The 24,926-nt window shown below is 38.1% G+C and overlaps 1 protein-coding gene across 4 annotated transcripts in view; it reads right to left on the bottom strand.

Moving 5' to 3' along the window:
• Positions 1–24,926, bottom strand: part of PCLO (piccolo presynaptic cytomatrix protein) — a 402,702-nt gene that overhangs the window by 108,860 nt on the left and 268,916 nt on the right. For all 4 annotated transcript variants that reach the window (XM_056341741.1, XM_056341742.1, XM_056341743.1 and 1 more), the window contains exon 10: positions 22,567–22,692. In XM_056341741.1, the coding sequence (XP_056197716.1) occupies positions 22,567–22,692 (126 nt within the window). The remainder of the gene's footprint in view (positions 1–22,566; positions 22,693–24,926) is intronic.

Raw genomic sequence — 24,926 nt, 5'->3', positions numbered from 1 at the left:
ACAACCTGAGCTAGGAACTACGAATCAGAAAAATTTGGCAGGTTTAAATGTGATTTATGAGTAGATTTTAAAAGTAGAGTCAGATCCTTATAATATATATATCCCCTATAAAACTAACCAAATAGGGATAGAAACTTGTGCATGGTCATATTTAAGAATATGGTTTAACTTGCTGTACTGGTTTTGGGTGGGACAGAGCCATCTCCCCCCATCTCACTGCAGGGGAGTGAGTGAGCAGCTGTGTGGGGCTTAGCTGCCTACCAGGGTTTAAACCACACTTGCAAATCTGCAACATGAATCAGAGAAAGGGAAGTGAGCCTCACTAAGAGCTGCCATACATCTCAATGAGAATGGTCCATGATATGCAACTAAAAAGGCCTTTAAAAAAATCATTTTAAATCAAAAAATTTAAATTAAAGAATTTAAAATAATCACTACTCTTCTTGCTACCTTAGAATGTAATTCTGCTGTTGATTACACATCTCTGACATACTTGGAACTGTCATACAAAGTTTTTTATTAACGTCTCTTCGTGCCAATTTGATCTGCAGTGGTTGATTCAAGGAAGTAGCATCATTCTCACAAATAGGTCCATTGTTATAAGTGTAGAATTCATGCATGAGGAAAGAAATAACCTTGTATGTAAATGATGTAAGCTTAGGCCCATGGTTATGGCATTCTCTGTAGGGCTCTCTAAAAGAAATGTGAATGCACAATTACTGAAGCTATACTGTATATTTAATATGGGACGGTGGTTATCTGGCAGCTACATACTTATCAACTTAGATGAATATTCATGCAAGATGTTAAAAAGAGGCCCTGTTGCTTTTACTGAAACTGTTCTTTATAGTAAGGTTTTTTATTATATTACAATAAGCTTTTGGAACTGAAGTCATAGCTTAAGAACTCGCTATGCAAAACACTGCCCAGCTAAAAACAGAAAAAACAACCCATGAAGACCAAGGACTAATCAACTTTATGACACACAGGGTGGGAGAGAAGCTACAGGAAAGGAGCAAAGTAATAAAATAATAACACAACTATGTTCCTGTTTGACTGTTCCATACTTCCTATTGATGTCAAATTTTGATTCAAAAGTTGGCTTTAAATTATCCCCAAGAGACATAAGGAACACTTTCTTTACATGTACATGAGTTCCTTCTTCAAGGCAGAGTTGCAATAAAAATTTCAATACCAAAACCCTTACAGCTGCAGGTTCTTGGAGGGAACTTGCATGATAGAAGTGTGGTTCTTTTTTATCGGTTTTAGTAGGATTAGAAAAACTACTTAGAATTGTCATAGGCAAAAATAGCTTAAATTGTGAAGGCTAGCAGGAGGCAGATAATTGGGTGCGTGTGTGTTTGTGTATGAGTGTTTGAAACTGAACTCCTGAACTCTCAAGAAGAAGTGGCTACTCGCTAACTGCAACCAGTGTGATCTGGTTTGAAATATTGATAACACCTGGACTAAAGGAAAGTGACCCTTCCCGAGTCCTCCAGTTAACAATGAGAAATGAGACAGAACCACCAGTTAGCAGACTGATCACATGGTGTGCTTCTGCACATAGTTTTGACTGAGGAAACCGGTGGGCTACTGGGTCCAGAAATAAGATAAGGTGTTTAAAAAAAGGGCTTCAAAAAGAAGTGGCCTTGGAAAGGAGAAGGGGGTCTGGAAAGGAAAAGGGGTTTTGGAAAAAATAAGGTGAAAATCCTGGCTGGAGGAGAGATGTAGGAAAAGGAGTAGACCCCGGAGATCCAGAAAATGGTTGGAGATGAGTGCCAGGGGCCACCCAAGGGGGCAGAGGATGCCTGAGACAGACACCTTCGAGCAGTGGCACAGCAGGAGCCAACAGGACGTCCTGCCCAGCTAATCCAGACAGCAAGTTCTGGAAGGCAAGTGGGACCTCCTGGATGAGGCGCTGGGTGAGGGATTGAGTGAGCATGAGAACACGGTAGGGCAAGGACTCTGCTTTCATTTGGTAGCAAAAAAAATCCTCCACAACCAGGTCCCCTGTTAGCAGACATTCATGGTCTCATATGGGGTAGACAGCAACCAGTCAGAACAACCAGTCATGTTACATTCATTGCCTGCTGGTTTTAGTAATCCAATGTATTTATTTACTTACTTATTTATAATCACAGAAGATAAGGGCAAATTCAAGCTAGCTTTGGCATATGTACTGATTAGCAGCAGCTTCTATTTCTTCTCTTTATTGACACTAAAATAAACGAATCTTTTACCAGGCAGTCCTTCTATACTTGTGTGCTCCTTACGATCACCATTAACATACTGAATTCACCATGTAAGCATCAGGAAGACAAACAAAAGAAGTGTATGATATCCTTTACTGATAACTATAGCTCTAGAAATATTATTCATGCCCCTCCAGGAAGAGCAGTTTGCCCAGGGAAGAAGCTGCTGTTAACCCAAGGATGACAATGGCCACTTGCAGCTGATGACAAGCAAAAGGAGGACAGGGCTGGTAGTTTCAGCGCTTATTTTCAAGTCTCCTGAAGGCACTTGGGAGCTTTTCTGCTGAAGTAATGGAGTACATCAAAACTCATAGGGAATAATACAGCCTACGAGATTTGGTTTAAAACTTGTGGGCCCAAGGATGAAGAGTTTGGCTTGGTGAAACTGTGGCTAGGTAGGGGCAGGGAAGGTACTGGAAGGATGTGTCTCCAGCCTGAGTGCTGCATGTCAATGGTGCAGTGCAAGCACCCATCCTGCTGTTTCAGCTGCTGTGTAGCAATCAATGATCGCTGCCTATACAGGCAACCTCTTTTAACAACAACTGTAATAAGCCTGTTTTGATCCTCTCATAGTCTCAACTCAGGAACCACATGCTATCCCTACGACAAACTGTGCCCCTATTTCTTAAATCTTGTGTGTCTTAATTACACATCAATACCACATTTAAACACCAAACCATTACTGAATTCTCAGCACTGCATCCTCACTTTAGCTTCACTGGGTATTGCAATGGCCTATTCTCCTTCAACAACATGCCCCAAGTGAGACATTGAGCATTATTTTTAAACTGCCAAATATAAGCATTAAACTAACATTTCAACTCTAGACTCAAGTATAAATGTGTATTATGGGTCAACTATGACAAAGGAGTTTGATCATTTCACTATTTAATCTTTTGAGACTGCTTTCATTTCACCAAAGCTATTGTACAGGTCAAAATCTTTTTCTCAGGACTATATATTAAAATTATTAGTATCAAACAATGTAAGAGAGTAAAACAATCATCTCTGCTTCTTTACATCAAACCACTAAATATCTTTTCCCAGGCAAAAGTAAAAATAGGTCTTGTACTTAACTGAATAAAAAGTACAGATTTTCTTTCTTTTAGAGAAATTTTGAGCAAAAGCACCCTCCCCTCAAACCTGAGCATTTACATCTGTGAAATACTGTGAATCAGTTATGTAACAAAAGGTAAAAAAGGTAAAAATATATGCAAGCAGTAAAAAATGCCAGCTGGAACTATAAATCCCATAAACATACCCAATACAATAAAATAGTAAAGCATAAAGGATGTTGTTTGCTTTAGAGATGAAAGAGTTTTAGCAATACTCCTTCGGTAAAAAGTATCCAAGGAATTCCTAAATTGCCTATCAACTCATCACCATTTCAAAGGCATTTTATTATCTGCATGAAAACCAATAATTATTTTCTCTAAAAGTAATGAACCAGATTCATCTAATGTGATTACTTTTTACAGAAGACACTAAATATTGTCTTGAATGCATACAACAAATTTCAAAGAAAATAATAAAATGCCCAGTCACTTTTCCCAGTTCATTCCAAAGGCTCAGAAGCAACAGAAATATAATTGCTAATTCTACTTCTTTGCCAACTGCCTGGAGGCCTGCAAGACCACTCCTAATCATATTGTATACCTGTCTCTTCGCAGGCAGATGAAAAGAACTGAACCCATAACGCATCCTGAGGGACTATAAATGCAAACTGCAGGTGGAAACTTGGTCTCATTCACATATGCACCTCTTCAAAATGCGCTTTTACAGACTGAAATTCATCAAACAGCACAATTTTTCTCATTCTTCCACTAAACATGGAAATTAAGAACCAGTGACAGTTGCGAACTGGGCATGATGCTCAAATTGCAATTCTAACACTGATGCTAATGTTCTAGCTATGGATGATGCTACCAGGAGGACAGGCTCAAACAAGCAAAAGGAGATATTGCATCATATAACATACAGTTACTCTGCGGAAGGCCATTATGCTGGAAGTCTAAGGGTGAACTTACACATTGCTCATGTGCAGACACCAGATTATGTCTGCACATGCATGCAGACAGGAGCATGCAGGAAAAATTCCTCACAGTTTTCAAATAGAAGAGTACCATGCTGTACACTTGCCTAGGGAGTTCCTGGGTCGTATAGTCTATGTCATATACATATAACCATATGACTACATATATGACTATATGTACAAACATATAATCATACAGACACATACATATATCACAGACATATATGTTTAATTTACTGTTTCTGGGACATGCTAGGTGGTTCATCTGATTAAGTAGAGATACTCCTATATTTTTTTACTTATTTTGCTTTCTGAAGTACATGATATACAATCAGGTCATCATCACCAACTTTTGCAGGAGTAACAACAGTTTACAGTGTTGTTCATTATGACAGTCATTGTATTGGTGGTGGTGTAGCCCAACTCCTATTTGCTAATGTATTTTGTAAATATACACATGCTGGTATAAACCCCAGGGCTAAAGTAATACTTTATTGACATAGTCATGACTTCTACTAGGATAGAGAGCTATGTCCATGGAGCTAGAGCAGTAAACTTCTTTAAGGATGATCAAGAATAATCTATCTGACTTTGACAAAATAGCTAGTTAAATTTCACCTGTAAACACATCAGAGCACTGAGGTACAATAATTTAGTTTCATGTGTGTTTAAGTTGCTGAAATCGAGGAAGCTGTGTGATGACCCCAGTTCATAAATTTAATGCCAGCAAATGCAGAAATCCTTGTATTGCTTGTGTGGCTTAGTAAGTCTTTGCCTCTAAAAAATGCGTATTACATCCCAAGATATATGATTAAGCATAGTGAATTAGAAATTCTTAGTGTGAAGCATTAACAACTATAGGTAACAGGCCTTTATAGAACCCTTGAAAAAGCATTTCTATATAGAGTTTAACAGACGTTTGAAATTTGGGATGCAGAGGGGGTTGTCCATTAGGTGGCACCAAATTTTTCCATACCTCTGGAAACTGTAGGCAACAGAGAGAAGCGTTTATCGGCTAGTGGCTGTCAGATGCTCTCTCAACTACTCTCCATTCAGAGACAGAACCTCTGAGATGGCATTGCATGCATCACTGACAGGTATTCATCCAGATAGGGAAGCGTGTGCTTCAGCCCATGGTTAACTTACTGCTCCTCCGGTGTACAGCTGTTTTTATCATATCCACCAGTCTGTCTGCATCATAAGGGTCACTGTAGCAATTGAAGATATTTTTCAGTTCCTTCTTTGGATCTTCAGTTTTTCCTAAACAGTGGGAATTGTTTATCTTTCCTCATGTTCTCCACAGCTATTCAATCAGAAGAAAGCCCCCACGTTTCAGCTAATCAGTCAGCTTCCACTGTGCGAATTGCCGTGCTATTACTATCATTGAGATAGGCTGATACTTGTAAGAATAGTACAGTGGTCTGTGAATAAGACGATGAAAGATTGTCTTTTCTTTCTTTAGTATTGTCTAAGACTAAAACTGTTACTACTTCCCCATTAGCACCAGTCATGAAAGTCCTTGCCAAGAATTTTGCTTCCTTTTATCCTTGTTTTCACACACACCTCAGGAACCCTCAGTTCTCCCTAATCATTCACTTTGTATCCATTTGAAAAGTATAATCAGTAAATGTAATAAAAAGCTTTGCTTTATGTAGGCATGCGTCAATGCATATTTCTATTTAGCAGCCTCAAAACTGTCTGTATGAACAGCAAATGTATCCATGATATAGACTGATTCCACTTCACCCACACTATGACAGAATTAATTTAGCAAGCTCAGTGCTCACACAGTGATGAATATTGCCTGGAATGACTCATTTCCTCTTACTGTGTCATCTTCAAGGATAATTTCATGGGATTCTCTTCAGCACATTATCTAGTAACTAAGACATCATCAGACCTTCTTCTGTTCATTGCGGTGGCTGGTCAGCACCTCTAAATGGCCCTGTCATTGCACTTGGGTAGGTAAATGGTACTCATCCTTCCCCTGCAAATAGAGTCTAAAGATGAACATGTATGATGGACATGAATGACATACACGGGAGTTTGCTTTCCACCACATTGCTTTCCACGCAGTTCTAGAAATCCTTTGCTTTAGCACTATCCAGATCATTCTAATGCCCCCTTTACCTCCTGCCTGCTCTTTTGTACCTTGTGCTTGCCATAATGTAGCTAACGTGCAGCCTAACCCTCCAAGACAGAACTGGCCCATATTTAGCATGCATTTGTAATCTGGTGTCTGCACATGAGCAATGTGTAAGTTCACCAGTCTGGGCTAAGGGAACCTTGGTTGTACAAAACAGCAGCTGTTAGGAGTCTTCTCCTGGCTCCAATAAGAAGTGCTCAGAAAGAGGGATAACCCGAGACCCCACAGTGCTGCTGAAAACTGTGCCCTCATAGAACAAAAGGGCCCATGTGCAGTACCAAATCAACCCTCCTTGCCTGGGTATCTTTGAAAGGTATCCCAGACATGCTTCCTCTTGACCTGAGCTGGTTTGGGATGGGAATGGGGCAGAAAGGTAGCACATAAGCAAGTAAGAAGAATCCAGACCTCTTCCCTCTGTTTTTACTTGCCAGTTTCTTTTTGTAGATGTACATCTCTGGCTCTCTATCCCTCCTGGCCTTTTAAGAATAAACTTATCAAAAGAAAAAAAAACCTACAAATCTAGCAGAAAGTCTTTACGCTTCCACAGACTAAGGAAAAAGTAGAGTACAAGCACTACTGCTGGATGATTGCTGAGTTCTTTCTCATCAGACAAATCAACTGTATCCTCATTGAGGCCTTATGGACTTTTTAAGACTTAATACTTCTCACTTACTAACATGTCCTTTTGGTTTGGCAGCAATGAGTCCTTAGGGTAAGGTCTCTTACAGTCACAACTTATAAGTATATGCATAACATTATATAGGTAGGTGGATACAGCTAATTTTAGATCAAAGAACATTATTATTAAATCAAATTATTACTATATCTAAGTGGGATTCTTCTTGGCATTCAGAAGTAGACATAGAGGTGCAGACTCATTACTCTGCATCTTTGTATACTATTAGTAAACTTCATCGCCAAGAATGCAAAGTGCTTTCTCTGTATTTCCTTAATATCAGCAAGCAGACACTTTTCTACACCTTTTTCATATGAGATCTTAGTATTATTCAAACTGTTCAAATCCAGTTCAAGACCTAGATGAAACTGTAGTCATTCTTCATGTTTTATTTTCAGCTGACAGTGGCCATATCCAAAAAGAACAAGAATGAACATATTCTAAACGTATCTTAATTTGCAAGTGTTTGTCACATAGCAGTACACTAATGAACTATCCCTTTTGTGAAAGTCAGTGTAAGACCCAAAATTTAAAGACAGTTCAGCTGGAATGAGCATCATGGTCCTATAATGGCTGCAGTGTTTTACAATTTCATTGGAAATAATTTTAAAGAAAGCTACTGTTTCATAACTAGGTGGTTTAGGGAATGTGCAATAATGCCAAGGAAAAAAGAAGTACAATGAGATCCTCAAGCAAGAAAAAGTAATTGTGTTGAACTGCTGCAATTCCTATTTATGTCAGTTAGGGAAGAAACTGCTCAGCATCTCTGATTTTTCCTTGGCACTTTGCAACATACATTCCTAGGAAAACAGCAGATAATTTTTGAAGAGGATTGACTTGAGCTCCTGAAGAGGAAATTCACTAAACAGAAGTGTATGCCCAAGAGCAAAGGCTGCAAAATCGCAACTCTTGCTTTAATTGTAAGTCACATAGGAATACCTGATGCGAGATTCCAGTGTCACAGTAGTCACTTCTGGACTTTCTCAAAATACGTGAATTTTTTGCTTCACAGTAAATATTTAATAAAATCTTATTGCAGTGTTAAGCTTCCTAAAGTTTTAATGGAATTTCCCTCATTTTTATAAAATGTAAATTTATATTAAAGTGTAATATATTTTCAGTATTTGCCCAATATAAAATTTAAATCTACAGGTAATACACTTCCCGTAGTTACCCCGTACAGAGCCCTCAGAATTAGTCCTGTGGATGCCCTAGCATACAATGAACCGTTTTCAGACCATTTTTTTGATTTACTTTAAACATAATTGACACCTAAACATTCTCATTGTGAATACTAGTGCACGTCCTATGTGTGGTACGTCTCTCATGCTGACATTTGTTACATTAATAATGCACAAAGAAGAGAATAGTGAGCACTTAATTTTCATGTAATTGGTGTTGTGAAAGATGGCAGCCAGAACAGAGGTATACGAATGTTAAAAAAACCCTCACCAGTATCCATAGGAAAAAAAATAATGAAATTTTACAATTGAACAACATAAAATCAGACTTCATAGTATAACTTTGCCACTATCAGATTCAGAGGACTACTAGCTACTTACTGGGAACGACGTTATAACATTCTTTATAGCTATAAATCATGAAAGGATGCTGTGTCTCTGGGAAAGCCATGGCCACAATCAGCATGGAAAACAACTCACTGTTTTATCTAGGTTATTCTTCCAGGGAACATTTTAATGTATTTGTTCCCCTGTTCAGTCTTAAGCGTTTGCTACATTATATGGCATTCTGTTTCAGGTGGATTATTAATCTTAGCCTGCAACTGTGCAGTTCAGTACAAATAGCAATATAGTTCAGATCAACTATAACTTGGCTAAGACACATCCATTGGCAATGTTTCGTTTGTTTCCTGTGCAAGATGCATATTTAGAGAAGGTAAGGATGTCATGGCATCCTTTGGAAAGAATAGGAGATGTAACTTCATCATGTTTTTACCCAGCACAATTTACTGTACATGTACTATCTGTCATGATAACTGAAAGCAATGGAATACATTGCAGGAAACTTAATACAGATATACTGGGAAATATGCAAGAATTTGGGCCTTAACAATATTATTTGAATATTTTGAATCTGTTGGTATGACCACGCTTTTAATGAAGACTATGTCAGCTCTTAGACTTTCAAATTACACAAGCTATCCTTTCATGGTAAGTACCATGGAGAAAAGTATTACAAAATGGTGTTGAAATTAATATTGTGTCATAAATAATCAATAGTGGGTGCCAAATTCTGCAGAGAAATTTTTAAATGGGGATCCAAAGGCTTTCATGACCTGGCTGCAGAATTTTCTTCTGTATCCGCACATTAAATCCTGAGTGCAAGAGGAAGCCTTCTCACATGAGGGCAATGGACTGCTTAAAGGCAAGCTGACAGACAGGGAAGAAGAATTCAACATTTTAATATTTTATTTTTATTATTTGGTTTTATATATTTATTATATATGTATTTTATTAAGATTGGAATGGAATTCTACATACTGCGTTATTTCTAAAGTAGTCATAAAGACCTAAGTGTAACGTAACGATCCAGATGTCATCTTTCTTTCCCATTACCTGCTCCTGAGGTATTTAACTGATCATGTGCACACATCATCACAATTAATTTAAAGAGGCTGTTCCTTTACTGGAAAATGTACAACTGAAAGTCTACACACTGTAATTTTATGTCTCATGTTGAACTGACCAGTATATGCCAGTGGGGATCTTGCCTTGCAATAGCAATTGCAAAATTATGCATAAAAAAAGATGGGACTAATTTATAATTGAAAAATATAAAAAAAATTATAAATTTTTTAAATTTAAAAAATTTTAATTTTTTAATTCTAAAAATCCTTTTCCATGCAGTAAAAATCAAGACAAAATTAGAACTTTCCCAGAACGTGCCTGAACTATCACGATACATAACAGATTAGGGTTTATTGTTTGGAAGACAGACCAGCTGCAAAACAGAAAGCAAGATCCAATTCCCAATAAAATGGTCTCAGCTTCCCATTTTTAATGGAATTTTAGAGTTAGCAGCTCAGTTTCAAACAAAGCTCTCCTTAGATGCAGAAGTATCTAACTGAACATCAACCATGTTGGGAAAGGCCCAGAATTAGGGTTTCCTATTCCCTTGGCAGGTACCAAACCACAGCATTTTCACATAAAAGCAGTCAGGATCAGCTACGCCATGTATGTGATGACTTGGAAAAATTCTTAAAACCTACATGTTTCAAATGTGGCATGAACCACCTCACATACCCTGTGTCCTTTCAGAGACTTGAGCAGATCTCAGACCCTGGAGAACTTAGTTGCTATCTGCCCACGCCTGCCAGACACCAGAAGCAGCAGTCTGAAATCTCTTTGCCTTTAGGTTTTTTACTTCTCATATTCTAGTTTACTTCTGCTGTTACACCCAAAAAAGGCAAATGTCACTACATACTGACCTAAAAATGCCATTCTACGATGTATTATTTGTGAAATCTGATATCCAATATCCAAAGTAGCTATTACCATAAGATTGCTACTGTCTTAGTGAGTTGAACATAATTGTCTGCAAAGCCTTGTGTTTTGTAATCGGTTAGTACTCTTCCCCCACAACCATCCAAATCAAGATTAACTCATTTTTTCCAGAAATAATGATAAGATTTAAGTGCCTAACATAAACAGTTTTAAAAGTTACCTAGAATGTATTAATTTACCTATAAGGTAATTTCAGAAGTTTTCAAATGTACCACAAGCCTAAAGACCTCAACAGAATTCTGCTCGCTGCTGTATTTAGAGAGAACGGACAGATTTACATTCATTTTGGATATGAGACACTCCCATTACAAACAAGGAGACATAATACAGATACCAATGAGTTCTAGCAGAAGCCTTTTAGGATCCGCACAGGAGAAAAGCATAGCATACCCTATTATTTTTCAGGCAACATTTCATGTAGCAAATATATATATTTTTTAATTAGAACCAGTTTGGAGTTGGAAAAGATCTGTTATCAGTTACTTGCACCAAGGCTTAAATGAAATCCAGAGATACATTTTGATTTTTTAATAGGTTTTTTTCCAAAAGTTTTTTGTTTTGTTGGGATGTGGAACAAAAGTAAGATTTTATACTCAATTTCTGCTTGATGAAATAAATTCAAGCTTTAGTCATTAATAATTTAGATAATTTGTGATTCAATCTCTTCATTTGGAGTTACATTTTAAGTTGTATTATTATATTACAATTATACTTTAAATGGCTTTTTTTAACCTTTTTGTATAGAAATGGGAAGTTGTAACTATCTAGTTTTACATGGTAAGCCTCAAATATTTATCTTAGTCAAAATGATAAATCTGGATAAAGAATAATCATTTTTTGTCAACATTTTGCTGTTTTCTTTCAAATTATATAATCACCCTCCTCCTTTTATCTTAACGAAACCTGAAGCTTCCCATACAAGATTTTCTCAGCCATACCTTCTGGATGATCAAATTCGCTTTTCGAATAGAATATGTTTCAAGAAATTTGAAATTAAGTCTTTATGTAGTTTTTGAGAGTGCTCATAGGATTTTTTTCTTTGTTTAAGATGACTTCTAAAACATCTTCTGTATTAACTTGCATAATATTCCTATTTTGTACTGTATTGCAAAACTGATTGCAGAAAATTATTTTTTGTTCTTCAAGTTCCTTTATTGTTTCAATGGAATAAGAAAATCTCTGTCAGATCAGATTAAGTCAAAGCACAGCACAGCCTAGTTCAGCATGTTCTCTCAAAACAGTTGATACCAGATGCTTCAGAAGTGTTTAGAAAACCTTGGAAAATTCTGGAATAACATGATTACACAACTTCTAGCGCTTTTTTTCTTCTTTTTTTTTCCCCTAGGTACTTCTAGAGACCAGTTGATTTAATTTAAGTAATTTAGGAGATATCTTGTTTTTCTCTGTTTCCTCTCTGTGTATTACCTGATACTTACTAGAAAACATGGGCTTTATCTATGTGACCAAATTGCTTTTAAAAACACTAAAGTGAAGCTCTGTGACCGAGTATTCCAAATTTGCATCCAAGCTTTACATATTACCATGAGGGAAGTCCATCTAAAAGACAGATAATGTACTACTCTGAGACAACCCACTTTCAGTAGCCCTTCTTTCTTCACAGTAAATTGTTAATAACTGTTAACAGTATTCTTTAGAGTCTTGGAAGAATCAAATGTGCAGACACCTATCTAGAAAATGCTTGGAAATAACAAGCTATTCCAGCAAGCCTGCTTGCTGCAGTATCTAGTTTCATTGGCAAGAAAATCTGCTCTTTGTCAATCTCTTTACTTCTGGGAAGTGTGACTTGCAAACAGCTAACATGCTGCCTCCAAGATGTTCAGCAACAGTGGGTATTTGCTTACCCAGATTGCAGCAGAACAACAGGAAATACAACTGCATCTTCTTACAAGTACACATCAATTTGATTTTAATCCAGTGTTATACTGCAATATAGCCAATGTCCGGCCTGCAGCCACGTCTCTGATGTAAGAATGGACAAATCATGCTACAAATAATGAAAGAAGGAATTAAAGTCTTTTATGGAGACAAATGAATCTTAGTAGTACTCCCAGTGTCAGAATATAGCAAGCACTAACCAAGAAGAGTAAGAGGGGAAGACTGCGACCATGTGGACGGGTGATAGCTGTCAATGACAGAGGCAGAAAATCAAAGCACCCACGACGTGCATGATCAGGTCATGGATCATAGCAGAGAGCTGCACGTTCCCATGGGAGTCAAGAAGAAAGCTCAGAACGCTGCCCACTGCTGTTTCTGCTGTGCTCAGAGAGACAGGGCTTCAGGCACATTTCCTGGAAGGAATGAGGGTTCTTTCCAAGAAGTACCTGGATATTCTTCATAACAGGAACTATCCATCAAGGTCCTGAATAATAACAGCTGTCGAAAGCTGTGGGTCTGATAATTAACATTGTATAGCTTACAAGTACCTTACGATACCTAATAGTGCTTTCTAATATGATCTTAGTGGAATGTTATTGAAAGCTAGTTATAACACAAATGACATTTTTACCAGTGGTCCTCCACAATTTGTGTCATATATCTGATGAATGCTTTTAGCTTAACCTTTGTAATTGTTCTCCACTTCATTACCTCTGAAATGTCTAGTGACTGTGTTTGCATCTACTCTGCTTGAAGCATGCAGGTTATTTTGCTCGTATCTATAAATTAGACTTACCTATTTAAGACTAAACAGAAAACTCTCTAAACAGATATTTTGATGAAATTATTTATTTATTACTACAAATCCAATTTCCTGGTGCGATTTGTATGACAGGGTTTTTCCAGCAAAACTGATTTTCAGCAATAGTTAGCTGTTCAAGGTATTTTCAGAGTTCTTGATCATAAAGAAGGTATAATCTATACCAGTTTATGTGGCACATAGCAAGGCTAAATGCAGGAGTGAAAAAACTGTAACATGTTATGCAAGAGGCCAGATCTTTAATGGCCCTAATATGTATTCATTTAATGCTTCTTTCTTATAGCTTTAAAAAATTTGTAAGTGCCCCATAAATTTTCTCTTACCTTCTGCTTTAGATTACATAAAAAAAGATCCTAAAAGCTCAGTCTATCCAGCTGCACAACTAGTTCCTAGATCCAAGTTATTCTCTAATAGCTATTTTCAGTGTTGATTTTTATTGCAGGGAAATTAAATATAGAGCAATTACGGTCCTGGGCAGAAACATTACAAACTCATATTATCTGCTTTATCTCATTGAAACAGATAGTGCTCATTGAAACAAATATTTCTCATTGAAACAGATATTTTAGGTGCACAAAATTTTTTCTAATAAAGTAGCCTCGCAAAATCCCAGTTTCACCATTCTGCCATCATAAGATTAAATTAAATCTCCATAAACCAGATGCCCTATATTGGGAAGAGTATTATTTTCTAAGTGTGTTTCAACTGCCATAAAACAGGTTTAGTAAATAAAGTTGTGGAGAGTGTTCCAGTAACCAGCTCTCACAGATTTCCACGTCAAGCGGTCATACTGCAAGTCTTTCTTCTCCCATTTCCCTCTGTAATCCCCACACAGGTGCTGAAACAATTCTCATTCCTGCTGGGTGGGTCTGATTTCCTCCTCACACCTTAGCACACAGACAAAGTAAACTCTCATTTCAACTCAGCTCCTACCATATTGCATATGAAATGGCTAAATCACTAGGAGAAACCTTTCTTCCTGCCTTTCTTCATTCCAACAGATACAAGGTTAATTGTAACGTCTGAGTAATATACTTTGTTGAGGTGGCCTTTCCATTAACTTAATTTTTAGAATAGACCTTCTCTTTAAAAACAAACACCCATAAATAATTCAAAATATTTGAAAGACATTTTCTTGTATGTTGAATGCCCACAGACATTAGCAGGAACAACACTGCAGATTATTACTTTTTACTTACTTGAAAAAAGTACAAGGCAGAACAAAATACATGGATTACAGGAGCACAACAACGCAAGTGAAGACTTACAACTGATAGGAGGCATTTAGGGGTTTGTTTAGATTAAGTCCTTTCTAAAGAGCTTTAGGGCAAAGCTTTTGACTGAGCTATGGCATCGCCTGTTATTTTGTGCACACTTCCTTTGATAAAGTCAGTTTCTGCTGGGACAGATAAACCTGAGCCTGTAGCCCAGGGGATATGTTGAGAGCAAGTTCTCTTCTAACCCCACAGAGTAAGTGTGAACAGCACAATAAATCACAAAGACTAATGCTCACAGAAGTGGGTGAAGTTAATTCTTTGTTTTCCCCAGCGCAGTAATAAATTAAAGCAGTCAAACTACAAAATGAAGTGCAGGATGGTGAGACTATTTCTGTTAATTTAAGACCTGATCCAAAGGGGTTTTTTTCAGAATTTTTCCTGCCCTTCTTGTTTTCCTTTTGATTTCTTTTCATCATTTTCCAGCTTCATCATGCTATCTGCTTTCTCCCAGAAGTGTAATTACCAGAGGGACTCAAGAAGGGATGCTGGCTCTTCACTATCCCTAACTTCATAGGGACTGGAAAATCTCTTTTCACTATGAAGCCCCGATCAATGTTTCTAATTTTAGCTGGCTAAAGAGCAAGCAGCGCTCACTACAGCCTGTTAAAACTCAGGAAGATCTGGTGCCTACTGCACTTCCCACTGATAGATGACCAAGATCAGTCAGTGTTACACTTGAGCCCATATTTAACTCAGGGATAAGAGAGAAGTGTGGCAAGAGGAGGACGGGGAAGGACAGTGACTTACTGCTTCTGTTCTGGTTTTCTAATTATTTAGGTGCCCCTGACCATTCCAGCCACGTTGCATTTTCCAAGCAACATGCAAAGCATGTCTATGATATGACAAGAGATAATTTTGAGAAGATGGACAGCCATCACACATGTTACTACCTTTGCAAAAGAAGTTCTGGTCTTGTTATTCAGCACTTGGTACTATCCAAACTAGCCCACAACATTTCAACCAGCTGCATAAAAATTGCTCTTAACACTTCCTCTATAATCCTTTCATGGATGGGTAAATAATCCAGTTGCATGTCCCACTGTTCTTCTGAAAGGACTTAAAATAAATCATGTATTTCTAATGCCAGTAAATAATATGCTTTAAGATGACAAGGACTTAAAAGCTTGAGGAGTTATGATTGAAAACTTATGTTCTGAAAATACATGAAGGGAGCACAGACTCATAGAATCATTAAATAGTGCAGACTGTCAGTATGGATTGAACTGGGCTAATAAGCATTGAATCATAGAATCACTTAGGTTGGAGAAGACATTTAAGATTATTAAGTCCAACCATTAACCCAGCACTGCCAAGTCCACCCCTAAACCATGGACATATGCATTGCATCTACGTGTTTTTTAAACACCTCCAGGGACAGTGATTCCACCACATCTCTGGGCAGCTTGTTCCAGTGCTTGACAACGCTTTCAGTGAAGGAATTTTTCTTAATATCCAATCTAAACCTACCATGGTATAACTTGAGGACATTTCCTCTCGTCTTAATGGTTGTTACTTGGGAAAAGAGACCAACACCCACCCTTCTACAATGTCCTTTTAGGCAGTTGTCGAGTGTGATAACGTCTCACCTGAGCCTCCTTTTCACCAGGCCAAACAATCCCAGTTCCATCAGCCGCTCCTCATAAGACTTGTGCTCTAGACCCTTCACCAGCTCGCTGCCCATCTCTGGACATGCTCCAGCACCTCAATGTCTTTCCTGTAGTGAGAGGCCCAAAACTGAACACAGGATTTGAGATGTGACCTCACCAGTGCTGAGCACAGGGGGACAATCACTTCCCTTGTCCTGCTGGCCACACTGTTTAAGATACAAGCCAGGATGCTGGTGGCCTTCTTGGCCACCTGGGCACACTGCTGGATCATGTTCAGCCAGGTGCCAACCAGCTCCTCCAGGCCCTTTCCCACCAGGCAGCTCCCCAGCCCATCTGCCCCAAGCCTGTAGAGTTACGTGGGGTTGCAGTGACCCATGTGTAGGACCTGGGATTTCTCCTTGTAGAAAATCATGGAATTGGCTTTGGCCCATCAATCCAGCCTGTCCAGATCTGTCTGTAGAGCCTTCCTACCTTCAAGCAGATCAACATTCCTGCCCAGCTTGGTGTCATCTGCAAACGTACTGAGGGCACATTCTATCCCCTTGTCCGATCGTTGATAAAGACATTAAACAGGACTGGTCCCAATACTGAGCCCTGGGGAACACCACTTGTGGCAAACCCCCTACATCCCTGGGGCACACCTGAGGTGAAACAGCTTCTGGGAAACGGCTACTTGGCACTTTTACCTGGAGGACTAAGCAAGCTGCTTGTATTCAAAGATGTTACTGCCCAGAACCCAGGAAATACTTTGCAGATTAAACAGCAATGCTAATATTCCAACAGCCTCTATCCAACATTGCTTACGCCCAGATTCATCTTACTTATACTAGCAAAGTACAGTCAATCTTCTCCCCACACTGGCCAGCTCCTCTCCAGTCTGCTCATCAGCCTTATGTACATTCACCTGTACATAAGACGAGGCACTGTAGGTAGTATAAATACTCAAGATCTTTTTCCTCAGATAATACAGGCTTCACTGTGCACGAGGGATTGCTCACACACCATGAATCTGTTGGCTGTCTTTCAGCATTCACTTGCAGGCTTCCCTAGACTCAGAGTTGCTACACAGGGCTCTCGTATTTGGGTTGGGATGAACCATTGCTGGGTTGTCACCTGTTTCTTGTTTTTTTGTAGTAGATTTCCACCTAACATAGCAGCTTGCCTCTTTACCATCAGATACATATATATAACTCCTTATACCTTTATCACAATTTTCATTTTGATTAACTGCCTGTCCTGGAAATAATGAAGAGCTGTGGTAATGACACTTGGACCCATATAGGTGAGGGTCCAGTGAGCCCTGGCTTTTTCTTCTCTATCTTCAAAGAAATCTCTCAGTATATCTTCTTCTATTGTGAAGCCTGAGGCTACAGGATGCTTGAAGTGGCCTAAGTCAGACGCCAAAGTCCACACCATGGGTGAGAGCTGTACAGCATTCTGGTTAAGGCAGATTTCTGACAGGCCTTTGACAGTTGTCTCCTTTTTCTGAGAACTGATGGTGGGAGCTTGGCTGCTCCCTGAAATCCATGGAGGTAATCCATATAGCTCTTTGCTCCCTTTTCCTGCCATATTCTGTTTTGGGTGGAAAATACTTTCCACTGGTCTAGATGTAGCCCTTTTTCACCAGTCACAGCATGATGTTTCGGTACACCCTGTTCATCTTTTATGTCAGCCCTGGTGTGGAAAGCTGTATGGTGGCAAGCAGTGAACACATTTCACTCCATACTGGCTTAACATCTGTGAAGAAGTGTTCTCTTTGCCACTGTGGCCATGGGCCATGGCTTCAAGAGATAAAATGCTTTGCCATCCCATAACAGTCCAATGGAAGGCTCTTAATTTTAATCTGAGGAATGATTCTCGTATTTATTTGGCCTTGTATAGGGCATTAGAGAGCGAGCTGTGTACCAAAGGTCAAAATGAAATTTTGACACTTGAATATATAACAATATGTAAGACATTCTACAGAAGAAGGAAAAGAAGTGTGCATAAATAGGGACAAAAGGAATGGAGTGACTTCAGTTTATTTCCTGAAGGCATCTTGAAATTCTGAGATTCCATTGTTTTCTAAAAGATGAAAGAGAACTCAGACATTCCCAATAAAGACCCACTCATGCAAAATACTCTCCTAAGGGGAACTGGCCATGTGGCCTGAGGAACTTCCAGCACAATTAAAGGCAACCAATCAATTTGGAAAATGGCCCACCTGCAACTTAGCAGTTGAATGGAAGTCTAAAAGATACGGAGTACATTTAAGAACTCATCATCAGCTTTCAGACTTTGATGGTGAGTACACTGGATGTGCTTTTACCTGCTCTTGGCAGGTGCCTGATCAGGCAGCAGGTGGTTCTTCATAGAGGACCTTCATGGTGTTTTGAAGGGCAATGTTTCTTACATCCTAAGGGGAGTAGTTACTAATCTAGATCAAAAAAAGTGCCTAAGGTTTGGGCTGAGGGGCAGGGCAGCATCAACCACCACAGAACTCTCAAATGGCAGTTCATTTTCTCTTCTCTGAGAAGCTTCAACAGGGTGGCATTATCTTTTGTTGTGTGTACATCCAGTAGTTTTTCTTACAATATTATTGGACCAGCTTCAGGATGGGGAAGCTTTAAATATCCCTGTATGATGAGTATTTTTATTAAATTATGAAATTGAATAGCCTATCTTTTTGCAAGCATGAGCTGTTTATATGCTAAACTCTACAGTGAAGGTCTGTGACTCATAGGTAGGTGGCATCCTTCCATGTTATGTTAGAAATGTTACATCATTATATTTGCTATAAAAACAGAAACTGGGAGTGCTATTTCACTATTTTTGATAAGAGGTTTTGTCTTCACTATATATGATTTTCCTATTTTTAAGTTTAGAAAGCTGTTATTGAAATGATGCATACATATTAAAACTAAATATGCACCCATAAAGCCTTGGACAAGTTAACACAGATCTGGTCAGTGTCATGGTCACTGTTGAGTGGTGTATCAGCAAAGACAGTTCAGATCACCGCAAATCAAGCTCACCATTAGCTTCCAGACCATGCACATTCTCTGTAATTGCCAGGCAGCTGGGAAGTCAGGGAATCTCTTCATGTCAGTGAATGTCAGGTGGCTTAAGCACTGCAACACAGGACGCCTGGCCGACTGAAAACTTGGAACAAAGACACCCACGGTTTACCAGTTCCCAGGCTCTTCACCCAGGCTGTTGAAATGGTCCGATAAGACAACTTGAAGGCTGAGGACATCCAGCAAATTTGTAACAGTCGGTAACGCACATTAATATTTTATTTCTGCTCTTTAGGTTCTTCCGTTTCTGAAAAATGCTGGCAGAAATGCCATTCACCCAGTAGATTTACCAGGTGCAATATAACTGAACTGTTTCTGTCAACACAAGAGGGAGCACAGACACATCTATCAAATTGACACAGTCCCTGCACTTGATGAGCTCAGTGGAATGAGTCTTCCACCTCCAGTTTTTGTAATGCCAGTGAGTGATGAATCAGAGATATTTTTGACATCTGAAAGCAATTCAAGGTGAGAGAACCAAGAAGACTGGTATTTGCCAGTCAGAACTATAAATAAACTTTTCAGCACTAAGACTCCTCCAAAACTATTTCAATAGACTAAAATTTTATGGATAGCTATTCCCTAAGGAAAGGAATGCTATCTGTATTCTAAAGTGTGTCACGTCCTCATAGATGCAGTCATGGAGACAGCAGGTAGGACTTTGGCTTCCTCCACAACCACCATAGATCTATCTTTGTTCCTTATGCTATTGATAGGATTTTCAGACCTGACTCAGTGTTTTCTGGTTTTAGAATTAGAGAAATTAATTAAGTTGATAGGATTTTTTGCAGTGAATCATGTTCTTAGAAAGGCTAATGAGTCAAGATATTAGCTTGCAATGACATCAGTGTAAGTTTACTCGATGACTAGGTATATACTCTAACTTGAAGTCACACAGCATTTCAGCAGAAAAAGTGACTCATGTTTTCTATACAATCAGTAGTATGTAATTGTCATTGACAGTTAATGACATATAAAGTTTTCTGTATGTGATGCGACAGACAGTAAACAACTTGAAAAGGAAATGAGGGCTAGCCTCTATTTTCAGACATAACAATATCAGCAATATTGGTAACATTAGCAGTTTGGCTGGATTTACACAGATCAATATGAGAACGACTGAAGACCTCAATGGACTTTAGCACTTCTGAAGGGTAGAAGTTAAATGTGCATCAGCCACATTTCCACTACAGCAAACAAGCAAGACTAAAGTGAACTAGCCAAATATTCTTTGTTGATCAATGATAGCCATCAAAAATAACATAAAAAGTAAACTAGATATAAAGGCAAGATTGAAAAGGTAAATGACAGTAAAGGGAATTGTTTGTCTTGTACACTATAGTAACAGTACATTCTACAGAAAGCATTTTTGCTCTCTGAATGACAGAACATTTAACACATCAATAGTAAAACATTTTGGGACATTGTGTGGACAATTCTACAGATTAAGTATCGTGATTTTGATGGAGTTGATTTATGCCAACATACCCAAGTGTAGGATGCTTTTATAAGGGTCAATCAGAAACATGACTGATCATATGATGGGAGAATTGAACAAAGGAATAAATATTTTACTGTCCTGTTCATCTTTTTATAAAATATGAATAAACCTTTGAAATACATTATGTGGACAGAAAAGAAAACTGTCATGCCTGAACTTCCCCTGTAGTTATTGTAAATCCAAGACGTTCTTGATCACAGCTAAAATATTCCTACATGGTAAAGAACTTATTTAAAATTTAATTTTCAGAGAAGTTCCTGATGAGAAGTGCAAAGACCAGAGATAATTCAAAGCAGTAACTGCTCATCTTTCTTGAAATGTCCAGTCTTGGGGAAATGCTGAATAACCACGTACTCCTCTTTACCTGCTTGGTAATAAAGCAATGCATGCATGATCTAGCACAGCTATGAAGGACCTACTTTTTTGTATGGAGGGACCCCAAATAATACTTGCTTCAAAACACACTAAATTAAGGTTGGTTCTTTCATCATTCCTGTGCAATAAATAGCACTATTCTAATGTTTGATGAGTGAGATACTACCTATTAAATATGAATGGGAAAATCAACTCTATAGGGCAAACAGGAAGATATTTTTGTTGATACATCATTTCATTGACACCGGTGTTTGTGCACCTTTTTACATATATAATTTAAATATTGGCAAAGAAACCACCAAGGATGTAAAAAGCAGCAGGGTTAATGCAGGTGACACTGTTTTATAATACCCACAACATATTTAAACTCTTATTTTTGAATACAGTCTTTAAACAATTTACTCAGCTTTTCTACATCCAAAATACTTTAGTTTAGATTTAATCATAGCTTTTGTTGCAAGTTTACTATTCAGAAAATTTATGTGAAATAAGTTCTGCCTGGGAGAACTATTCTTTTTCTTTCTGCTTATCTTCTTTCCTTTTTGTTATTTTTTTCCAGGATATCTGCCTTTATTAAAAAGATAAAAATAAATAGTTGAATGAATTAGAAACAAATATATTCTATTTTTGTCCATGGATAAACTGACATTTCAGGTGATCATACAGATATTCATATGAGAAAAGGAAACAGAAACTAGTTATATGGAGAAGAGACCATTTATGTGATCATGGATAGAAATAAATTGTTATTAGACAGAATTATCACACTTGTAATAATCCTAGAAGATGTAATAATAACTAAGTCAAATTCACTTCACCTAGCTTTAGTTGCCTAGAGGATGATATGTAGCCTAGTGCAGTTTTCTTAAAGTCAATTGACTGAAAAAAATACCCCCAGCTCTTGAAACAGATATCTATGGTAGATAAAATAATTTCCTTTCTATAGATGCTTCTTTTTCTCTGTCATTTGTTGAGGCAGGTTGGTTCACTAACTTAAATTGGAAAAATAAAGTTAGGTCAGGTAAATTCAGTCAAGTCTAACTTTAGGGAATTTCTGAAAAAGTTAGTGGGTGTAACTGAGAGCCAACTGGATCTGTGATCTGTTTTTACCTGTGCAACTAAGAAATGTAAGCAATCCCAAACACAAATGTCTACATGATCGAGCCAGGGTCAAGACCTTCAAAACACCATGTCCATGATCCACGTTGATGATATACGTCCATGATACACAGCTGGACTCCAGCCATACTATCTTACCCCCACTGCAGACAGCATGTTGGCAGATATTACTGAAGACACACCATAATATTCTCATCATGGCAAATCTCTTTGGCTATAGAAGTCATTAACGTACCTTCTGTCAGTCCTTTTCTGCTTTTTTTTTTGGCAATGCATTTATCTTACCTTCTATCAGCTTCCCCGTCTGCTCTGCATTGCCCCCAGGCAAGATCTTGGCAATGTAAGCTCCAATTTCCCCACTGCTTCCTGGAATTTCTTTCCCACCTACAACTCGGATTCCCAGTCCATTGCCTGTGATCAAAAGAAAGAGAAAACTTTAATCAGAGATAAGGCAATGAATAATTCACTGGAAAGAGCAGAACAAGTCATCAGAGGGTACTGTAGGAATGCACCAATAACTTCCAGCTATGGTTGGAAGATGAAGGTTAACTGCAGTCACATCCACTGCTTTCCCAAAGACTTTAATTTGGGTAGAAGCACCTCAGTGAAGGAAAAGATCTTGAGTAACTACTGCATGACAGACATAGCAGAAAGAATTGATTTATTAATTTGCTTCGAAGCCAATCCTACCTTCTTCCAACAGCCTTACTGTACTGAAAGGGACTATTTGCATGGCAAACCTATTTCAAGAAACCCATCATTTGCAGTATTATTCAAATTGCATTAAATGGCTAGAAATCCACATGAAGTGTGGATTCAAAGGATAGCTTTATCATATGCCTAAAACATGCATGCAACATAGCTGAAAATTTATAGTAACGGAGCTTTTTGATTCACATAAATATGGAGCCAGAGATCATTCAGCTCCAGCAGCAAAGCATGTACATTTACATGAACATATATTTAGCAGATGCTATTATTTTCCTTAATTATTTGCTTTTAATTGACATCTTTTACATCAAAGAATGCACAAATTATCGAAATGAAAAAAACCTTACAATTGGTCTGTGCAAAGCATCAGTAAATCTAACATATTTCCCTCCTTTTTTAAAAAACTACAAAGAAAAAACCATTTTGATCACTCAGATGATTTTGGCTGGAGAGAAGCAGATCACTATTCTCCTTTATGTACAGAACAATGAGAGCGAAAACAAGAGCTTAAAAAATAGTCTTATAAAGCTAATATTATGTATTTGCAAACTTGTCAAGCTATCTTGCTTTTGTTAAAAAAAAAACCAACACCAACACTTCCCATACAAGAAAAACAAATGTATTCTTTGAAGAAAATTTCCTATGAGATGATTCATACTTTCACCTGGGAATGTAAAGGCTGATTTTCCCACCTCTATTGTAATGGCTAAATAATTAATTTTCAAGTTATTAATTTAATAAGACCAACTTGCTGAGTGATTAGACTATTCAGCTATAGGGAGCTCACCACACAATCCCTTTGTAAAGCTTTATCTTTTTAGATTAAAGTTTTACCTCATGATGCTATTGGTGTTTGATAAGTCAGCCCTGCGTTTGTTTTAGAAGCAAGATAGCCACATCGAGTTTCTGGCCAAAAAAGTTTCCATTATTTTTTTCTATCCCAGTTCAGCTAAATCTAAGTCCTTTGTGCCTCAGCTTTCCTCAGAATTGCATATTAGATGTTTTCCAGACAAGCATTTTCTTTTCTTTTGGAAGATGTTTGGTGTTCAGATGCGTGCGGATACATACACCTGTATCTTCAGATGCATACATATATATAAATATATTGTACAGTGCAATATAAAGGCAAGGAAGGCCACCTTGGTAGACTCATGACTTAAGGGGTTTAGCAGGGATTAACATGGAAACAGCTCATCCCACCACTGGAGGCCTAGACCAAAGGACCAAAATGCTGTATCCCCCTAAGACAGATGATGGGTACAGACCAGACTGGGGAGATGGCATACTTCCATGAGATCTACTTTTTGTGATGCAATGTAACACAGTTTGGGTGGGGATCAGTGATGGGATGACCACTGGTGATGTGCTATCAGCATACAGAACTCTTAGTGAACGGTCTCAGCATGGGCTGATGGCCAAGGATGAGTTTCAGGGTGTTGTAGGGATACGCCACGATCCGGTTGAGGGCTACTGTATGATAAATGGTGTGACAGACCTTGAGTTTTCACAAGGGATGATCAGGATTCTTTGCAGACCAGATCTTGTACTGTTTGTTCACCACAGTATGTAACAGAAGAAACCGATTTTGGTATGGCACTACTGGGAGTGCAGGCAGGAGTTTTATACACATATGTTGAACTGGATTATAGTTATATACAAGTTTGAGATAAAGTTCAGACCTGTCATATAAACCCATTTCAGTGCCTGTATTTTATTATTATTATTTTAACTTGTGTGCTGATATTGCTGATGTTTAGTCTTGATACATTCAAAACAGGTAAGAGTTTTAGGGAATATGCAAACTCAACTTTATGACAACATGAACAATACATCTGTAAGTTACAACTGTAAAAGATTTGATATGGCAAGAATGTCCTCTCGAGTTTACTTTGGTTTTTTTGTCCAGTGCAAACTGGCCAGTAAAAAACCCACTA

This window comes from Falco biarmicus, chromosome 5 (assembly GCF_023638135.1).
Source record: "Falco biarmicus isolate bFalBia1 chromosome 5, bFalBia1.pri, whole genome shotgun sequence".
NCBI lineage: Eukaryota > Metazoa > Chordata > Aves > Falconiformes > Falconidae > Falco > Falco biarmicus.
This window is presented reverse-complemented; position numbering and strand designations above follow the sequence as displayed.